Genomic DNA, 8,727 nt, shown 5'->3' on the forward strand with positions numbered 1-8,727 from the left:
TTCACAGGAACCCAATCAGGCAGTGAACCAAGTGACATGTAGAGACTCGAGTCTGGTTCCTGGCCACAAACCTAATGAGACTAGAGTCTGGGTATCAGTCACTGAGGAAAAAGTTAAGTCCTAGCCTTGGGTCAGATCAGATCACGTCAACCTTTAATAAATAAATGCACTGATTCTCAGGACTTCAAAATTACATGCACTCTGTTTTCAAAAGTAAAACACGCACATCTGCAGACACTGTGGTTGAAGTAAAAACACAAATGGGGGTTGCTACTGCATCTGGTGCTCCCTCTGTGGCCTCTATGTCAGAGAGACTAGGCACAGACTGGGAGATCACTTCTCTGAGCACCTTTGCTTTTCTGCATCAGTGACAACCACTTCAATTCTGAGCCCTGCTCACGGCTGTTTGTGGTCTCGTGTACTATCCTACCAAGACTACGTAAATTGGAGGAACAACACTTGATTTTCCTACTGGGCTCTCTTCGGCCAAATGGCATTACATTCCAGTTCTTCAGTTTCTGCTAGCCCACTCCCCATTCTCCCACCTTTTCCAACCCCTCTAGCTCTCCATCCAACTTCCCTCTCCATTCATGGGGAGCCATCCTTGTGCTCCCTGTTTGCTGGTGTGCCCTCCCTCCCTCCCTTCTCCCTCCTGCCTTTGGGTTCGTGCTCCTCCCCTCTACCATTTTGTTTAGAAGCCTGCTGATATTTTTCTACACCTTGATGAAGGGCTCAAGCCTGAAACATTGGTTATGTATTTTTGGCTTTGCTACATACAGTACACTGCCCTGTTGAATTTCTCCAGCATTGTGTGTTTTTTTGTTGGCAGGGCAAGCTGTACAAAGTGTGCCCGGGTCAGGATATCAATAAAATCATTTTCCTCGAATTAAAATTAGTTTGTAGTGATAAGATTTTCAATTTATACCCAGACAGATTTCTAATTTGAACAAGTGGTTAAAAGCTTTGTAAAAAGTAGGTTTGAGATGGATTGGATAATGTGGTCCCAAGTTTTTGTGTAAGCCTTACCATCATCTTTCCTTCTCTTCCTCTCTCCTTTGAGTTTATCCAGCTCCCCTTTCAACACTCCTGCATTATTCTCCTGTGAGGAGAAAATTAAAAATATCAAAAAAGGAGTAATCGTGCAGGATAGCCTGAAGGTAAAGTTGCAGGTTGGGTTGGGGCTGCAGGATAGCCTGAAGGTAAACTTGCAGGTTGGGTTGGAACCACCTCATGAAATAGCATTCTCTGGTCCTCAGCGCAAAACCTGCAGACACACAACCAGACAACACACAACCAGACAAGCATCAAATATGCAGGACAAGTATATAATTTATACAAAAAAAATTTGTTTTGTGAATATGAGTTTCAGTTGTTTAGTGTAAGCATTTCCTTTGGTCGTTCACCTATCTCACTGCCCGTGGGAAGCTGTTCCTCAGCTTGGTGGTGCTGGCTCTCCTCGACGGGGAACGATCCCAGTAGATCACGTTGATGGGAAGGGGGTGGGAAGAGAGAGAGGCTTCAGTGATACTCTCTGCCGCTCTTATGGTCCTGTGGATTGACCTCAAATCTATTTCACTGCAGCAACTGTATCACAGTGATCTAGCCGGCCAAGATGCTCTCAATAGAGCTCCAATACAATGGTGGCCAGTAGGTAGCCTTGCCCACTTCAGTCTTCTTAGGAAGTGCAATCGCTGTTGTGCCTTCCTGACAAGTGAGATGTTGAGTGACCACTAGTTAAGTAAACTCCAAGGAACTTGATGCTCTCCACTACAGAATTGTTGATGTGTAATGGAGGATGGTCGTTCCTGGTCCTCCTGAAATCCACGATCATCTCCTTCATCTTGTCCACATTGAGACGCAGGTTGTTACTCTTGCACCATTTCAGAGAATTTGCGTATTCTCTGTAGTGCAATTCATCATATTTGCCGATGAGACCAATGACTGTTGTGTCATCTGCAAGCTTGATGACACTGTTTTTGAGCAGGTTTTGGGGATGTAGTTGTGGGTCAGGAGTGTAGAGCACTGCACTCAGCCCTGAGGTAATCCAGTGCTCTGCGTGACAGTACTCAACATTGTGCTACCAATCCAGACTGCAGTCTTTCCGTTAGAAAGTCCAGGATCCAGTAACTCATCAACGTGAGTGAGAATAAGAGGTGAGTAGCTTGTAATGGACCAAGTACCTTCTTTGAAATCTTGACATTCGACCGTTTTTTATAAAAAGGAAGTTTTTGCAGTGCATTTGCTGATGTAAGAAGCTAAAAAAACCTCATGTTAAGCAAGTTCCCACACAGAGAGCCAGATCATATTAGTGACCTTTAGATTGGTAAATATTTTTCAAGACACTTGTATTTTTAACAAAGCAGCATGGGATCTTTGATATTCAAGAGGGAAGATTGTCTAAATAAGAGTGGTGTCCTGGAAACCTTGGCTTAGATTTTTATATCCAGGAACGGGATTTGAACTCACAACTTTGTCACTAAGCCAGGCTGCCCATGAAAACACAGACACGGAAATACTGAGATTTACCCAAACGATGGCATTCGTGGCCATGGTGAATTTGTCACAACCTGTATGGTTGACCAACAAGTGTGAAACAGAAACAACAAGCTGGGGGGAATTTATCTATTTCTGGGACTGATTTTATCGGATAGATTGTGAAATAAATACAAGTGTGTCTGGAGTCTGCTCGGGGCTTCAGATTGAGTGAAGTGTTGAATTATGAGCAGGTTAGAAGATTGATGCAGTGAATTCCAAAAGGTACATACAAGTAGTATTAGGAATTTCATAATGAGCACCTCAATGATCATAACTTTTATGTCTTACACTAAAGAATCTAAGCCTAAAAAAACAAAATTTGAATGTGAAACCTCCCACAAAATACGATCTATTCTGGTACTAAATCTGGTTAAGGGATTACTACATCCCTACAAGAACTATTACGTTCTCTGTTTCTGAGGACACTTGGGTTCAATTAGATCAGCAAAATCCAGGGGAGCACTTAGATTAAATGGGATGATAGTTAATTAAATTGAGGTAAAATTGTTCATTTTTCCATATGCAATCCGATGTGATCCAACCATAACATATTTCAGCCAAAACTATGTGATTATCCATGTTGAATATAGCACTCATTGTACTTTTCCATTCATTTTAAAACTATTGAACAGTTACCAAAAATGAAGTTCTGGGTGCTAATTGCAGCTTGATTATCATTAAGAAATAATTCCTGAGAACCAATGTCAGATTACAATGGGATACACACTTAAAATGTTATCGTTTGTTTGTTTTCCTTATCCAAAATGTTAAATTAGAAAGATATTGTGGGATTTTTGTTCTCGATCAACTGGATAGAAGATTGGTGGGGGTGGAGCAGGGTAATTCCAGATGGATATTTAAATAGTTTCTATTCATCTTCAGCCAAATTCCTAAGGAATTTCTGGCATTGGAGAAAGGAAAGAGGCAGTGAATCTCCTGGGTAGAATCATTTCAGAAAGGGGAAATCATCAAGAGAGAGGTCCATGTCTGAAGTTAAATGGGGGGGGGGGGGGGAGGAGGGGTGACTGGAGACATGAGGAGTGACCAGGGACAGGAGGGAAAACTAAGGGAAGCCTAGTCGACAGATGTACTGCAGCAATGCTCCTTAGACTTTACTTCCCAAACCAACCACCTCTAACAGCTAAAAGGACGTGGGCAAACCAAGGGGACCACCACTTGGAAGTTGCCATCCAAGCCACTCAACTTACTGCGTAGGAAATAGCACTGCTCCTTCACCATCACAAGGTCAAAATCCCAGAACCCACATGCCAAGGACTACAGAGGTTCTACAAGGCAGCTCACCAGCTCAAGTTGATAAGATGATTAAAAGGACATAAGGTGTGCTTCCCTTCATTTGTCAGGGGATTGTGTTCAAGAGCTCCAAGGTAATGTAGCTCTATAAAATCCAGGTTAGACCACACTTGAGTATTCCATAATTGAGTTCTGATCATTCATTAGATTAGACATTCTCAACCTTTTTCTGGCTATGGGCCCTCCTGGGACTTCGAGCAAAGTTTATGTTTCCCTCTGAAGTAGTCAAGTGTTTGCTTCTGTACTTCTATCGACAATATAATAAACAAAAAAACTATTTGTGTTACGTGAAATAACAAAAAAAACAAGACTTTTACTTAAATGTGCTGTGGCCCCCAGAGGGACCGTAGAGCCCCTGTTTTGACTGGCTGCATTAGAGAGTGTGGAAGCTTTTAAAAGGGTGCTGAAAAGATTTAACAGGATGCTGTCTGAAACAGAGAACATGACATGAATAATAGCTGAGAAAGCAAGAGGTTTTCTCTCTGAAGTGACAGACATAAGGCAACTTAATATAGGTATACAAGATTATGAGAGGCTTAGAGTGGACAGCCAGCACCTTTATTCCGGGGGGCAATGGCCAACACCAGAGGACATCTGTTTAAGATGAGTGGAGGAAAGTTTGGGGAGATGTCAGAAGTTTTTTTTAAAATCCACAAACTTTATTTTGGAAAACTAGTGCCATTTCTGGCAAACACTGGCAAATTTCTACAGATGTATGGTGGAAAGTGTGCTGACTGGCTGTATCCTTGAATGTAAAGTCCTCTAAGAGGTAATGGACACAGTCCAGGACATCATAGGCAAAACCCTCCCCAGCATTGAGAACATCTACAGGGAATGCTGGCATCAGAAAGCAGCAGCAATCATCAAGGATCCCCACCACCCAGTACACGCTCTGTTCTCGCTGGTGCCATCAGGAAAGAGGTATCGGTGCCACAAGACTCGCACCCCCAGGTTCAGGAACAGCTGCTACCCCATCTCCATCAGACTCCTCAACAACAAACTCAGTCAGGGGACTCATTTTATTGATTTTTTTTCCTCTGTATTACAGTTTGTTTACATTTCTTTATTTGTTTATAAATGTACATTGTGTACATTTTGCATTGCCAATAAATCTTAATTCTGTCTGACCCGTAGGGAAAAGAATCACAGGGTTTTATGTGATGACATGTATGTACTCTGACAACAAATCTGAACTTTCTACCTGGATTGTCAATTAAATAAAGAGAATAACTCTAACCCACTGTCTCTGGCTCCGTGTTTTAAGTTACACGTAGAGTCCTGGAGACAGTGAAAAAGACAAAGAACGAAAGGCTTGGTTTTTGACAGTGTTTCTCATCACCCCTGATCATCCAGAATACTTTTAATTTTTTTTAATTTAGAGGCACAACAGGGTTACAGACCCCTCTACCCCATGAGCCCACATCACCCAAATACACATGTCCAATGAACCCCCTCCCATACATTTTCAGAATGTAGGAGAAACAGGAGCATCCGGAGGAAACACGCAGTCAAGGGGAGAATGTACAAATTCCTTAAGACAGGGGTGGATTTGAACCTACATTACTAGCGCCGTGATAGCATTTGACTAACAGCTATGCTAACCACTATCTCTAACAGTGAGGCACTTGCTCAGTCCTGCCCCTCTGTCAGTGAAGAAGAAAGGGGTGTAGGGGGTTTAATAGAAATTGGAGAAGCCGACATTAATGCCATCTGGTTGGAGGGTGCCTGACAGAAGACGAGGCATTGTTCCTCCAATTTACGGGTGATCTGAGTCTGGCAGTGGATAAGACCATGGATAGACAATGTCAGCAAGGGAATGTGACAGGGAATTGAAGTGGGCTCCACTTGTGCCCACTCATCCTCCCTCACCACCATTTAGGATCCTAAACAGTCATTCCAAGGGAAGCAACTCCTCACTTGTGAATATGCAGGGGTCATCTGTGCATCTAGTGCTCCTGTGGTGGTCTCTTCTACATCGGAGAGACCAGGCAGACTGGGAGATCGCTTCGTTAAGCACCTTGGCTCTGACAATTGCAGTAGCGTTGGATCTCACAGTGGCCACCCATTTCAATTTCCCCATCCCATTCCCTTGCCATCATGTTTGTCCGTGGTCTCGTGGACTGCCAGACTGAGACCAGCCTGTCTACTTTCCCTCAACTCTCGCTCTCTCTCTTTCCGTTCCTTTTTCCCTCTGTCTCCTTTCACAGAGCTGAGTCTGGCCATGCATGAGACCATGGACAGATATGTCAGCAAGGGAATGGGATGGGGAAATTGAAATGGGTGGCCACTGGGATTCCCATGCTATGATAGACACGATGTTCAGCCTAAAGTGGGCTGAAGACCCCATTTCTGTGCTGTACAAACTCTATGTCTTTATGAGAAATCTTCTTTGACAGAGTACCCACTCTCAAAGAACTCTCCCACTATCCTTTCTCCTCTCGAAGGTCTTGCGTTATTGTCTTTGGTAAATGAATTCATCACACTTTTTTTATTCATTACACTTCAAGAGGAAAGATGTACTTGGCAAGAACGCCTCCCTAACTGCCTCTAAAGCATGTGTTGATCTCTTTACTTTGGGAAACTGCCCAGATATTTAATCATTAGCAAATTCACAGAACTTTGAGGGAGATTTGGGTACTAAATATTTTTCAAAAATCTGTGGCTTTTCAACACTTTTGATCATCAATGACTCCAACCCTCTCATTATTGGTGAAATAGGTACAGACACTGAATGCAACCCAAAAAAAAGTTCATTTTGCAACACCTTTAATGATTTCAAGATATCACGAAACATATTAAGTATAAAATTAGGCTAAACAGGAAAGTCTGTAGACACTGATTGTAGTGCAATACTCAGAAGTTTTGGAGAAACTCAGTAGGTCACACAGCGCCTATGCAAAGCAAAGGAATGCAACCAATGTTTTGAGCCCTAGCCCTTCATCAAGTTATGAGTGAAAAGTAGACAGGAGCTGAATAAAGAGGAGGGGGAGGAGAGGAGGAAAGAAGGGGTAGCACAGGCTAACAGGCAAGAAGTGGATATAGGTGGGAGGGCAAAAGATGAAATGTTATAGGGAGAGGGGGTGGTCTCTGAATTGAGGAGGAAGGAGGGAGGGTGGGTGAGTCTTAACAGAAACTGGAGAAGTCCACGTGAATGTCATCCGATTAGAGACTGCCTAGATGGAATATTAAATGTTGCTCCTCCAACTTTACAGGTGTCCTTGGTTCGGCAGTGCGCGAGTCCATGGACTGGCCTGTCGGTGCTGGAATGTGGTGTGGAATTGAAATGGGAGGTTCCTTTTATTGCAGTGAACGGAGTGCAGGTGCTCAGAGAAGCAATCTCCCAGTCTCTCCACAGGGCAAGTGACGGGGGAGGGGGAGTGACAGGAGTCCCCACAGCGGGAACACCGGATGCAGTAGATGACCCCTGCAGATTCATAACTGTGACTTCACTTGGAAGGATTGTTTGGGACCCTGAATGGGGGTAAGGGAGGAGGTGTACGTACCGAGAGGGCAATTAGTGGGAAGGGATGAGTGGACAAGGAAGTCCCTGAGGAAAGCAGAGAGGAGTTAAACATGAGCGTAAAATGTAATTTCTGAAATGCAGTCACTTTTTTAGGAATCCTCATGACTGAAATACACGGCAAATTAAAATACTCGGCAAGCTCCCGTAAATTAAAATACTCGCAAGCTCCCATAAATTAAAATACACGGCAAGTTCCCATAAATTAAAATACACGGCAAGCTCCCATAAATTAAAATACACGGCAAGCTCCCATAAATTGCACCATAGATTGACAACACCGGACAACAAATTTTTTTCAAAAGGTTTGCTCCCTGAAAAAAATTGGGGATTATGATAGACTTTAAGTTGAACACAAAGATAATTTCAGATTTTCTGTATCATGCAGGAAGTTGGAGAAACATTAAATTAACTTTTATTGAATTTAGCGTGTTTAATCACATAATGATGCTGGACACGTTGCGTTAGTTGAACTGACCAAAAAATGTTTTCCCGCAGTGAAAAGGGTGGTGAACATGGGACTGAAGGTGTTGTATTTAAATGCACACAGTGTACAAAACCATGATGAACTTAAAGCGCAGTTAAAAATTGGCAGTTACGATGTGGGCATCACGGAGACATGGCTGAAAAAGGACTAATGGCTGAATAAAATATTGGGGGAGGGGGTTGAAGAGAGGGAGTGGGGGAGCCGCACAGGCTAGAGGTAATAGATGGAGACACATGAGAGGGGAGAAAAGAAGGAAGCTAAGGTGATGGGGAAAAGGACAGAGGGTGGTTCTGATAGAGAGGAAGGGAAGTGGCATGGAGTACAAGGTGTGGTTCCTCCAATTTGCAAGTGGGAACAGAGGGTGTCATGCACTGCATCCACAACTCTGGAGTTTCTTGCAGTCTTGGGCAGAGCAGTTTATGATGCAGCCTAACTCAGGGGTACATCTGTACAAGTGGTTGTGGGATGTCAAATGTCCTCATACCTCGGGTAGGAGCACTGGTCAACCTTCTTGGCCATTATATTGACATGAATGGATCGTGTCAAGTCACTGTTTACTCCTGGAAAGCTATCCTATGGAGAGATCACACACCAAATTCAAAGACAGTTTCCTTCCTCCCATGATCAGACAACTGAATGAACGCCACACACTTCAATGCTGCCTTTGCTCGACCCCATCTAATCTTTAACTCTGCACTCCAAACTGTTGTTTGAACTGCTGTACTAGATCTGGATTAATTGCTGCCAAACACATTTCAATTGTACCTTAGCATGTGACAACAAACAAACTATAACTCGATGAAGTGCAAGTTTATCGTCACATTTACCAAGGTGGAAAGGCTGTTTTGTGAGTAGCGCAGGGTAGCAGGCAAAA

General features: G+C 43.3%; 2 protein-coding genes across 13 annotated transcripts in view; one reads left to right on the forward strand and one right to left on the reverse strand.

Annotated features, from left to right (window-relative positions):
* Nucleotides 1–8,557, reverse strand: part of parpbp (PARP1 binding protein) — a 139,289-nt gene extending 130,732 nt beyond the window's left edge. For all 12 annotated transcript variants that reach the window (XM_069904389.1, XM_069904393.1, XM_069904391.1 and 9 more), the window contains exons 1-2: nucleotides 8,338–8,557; nucleotides 1,027–1,099 (exon numbers count right to left, since the gene is read on the reverse strand). The gene's annotated coding sequence lies outside the window, so the exon portion shown is untranslated. The remainder of the gene's footprint in view (nucleotides 1–1,026; nucleotides 1,100–8,337) is intronic.
* washc3 (WASH complex subunit 3) overlaps nucleotides 8,077–8,727 on the forward strand; it is a 10,678-nt gene continuing 10,027 nt past the window's right edge. Inside the window, exon 1 of the mRNA XM_069902308.1 lies at nucleotides 8,077–8,115. Coding sequence (XP_069758409.1) covers nucleotides 8,077–8,115 — 39 coding nt within the window. The remainder of the gene's footprint in view (nucleotides 8,116–8,727) is intronic.

Source organism: Narcine bancroftii, chromosome 11 (genome assembly GCF_036971445.1).
Source record: "Narcine bancroftii isolate sNarBan1 chromosome 11, sNarBan1.hap1, whole genome shotgun sequence".
Taxonomy (NCBI): Eukaryota; Metazoa; Chordata; class Chondrichthyes; order Torpediniformes; family Narcinidae; genus Narcine; species Narcine bancroftii.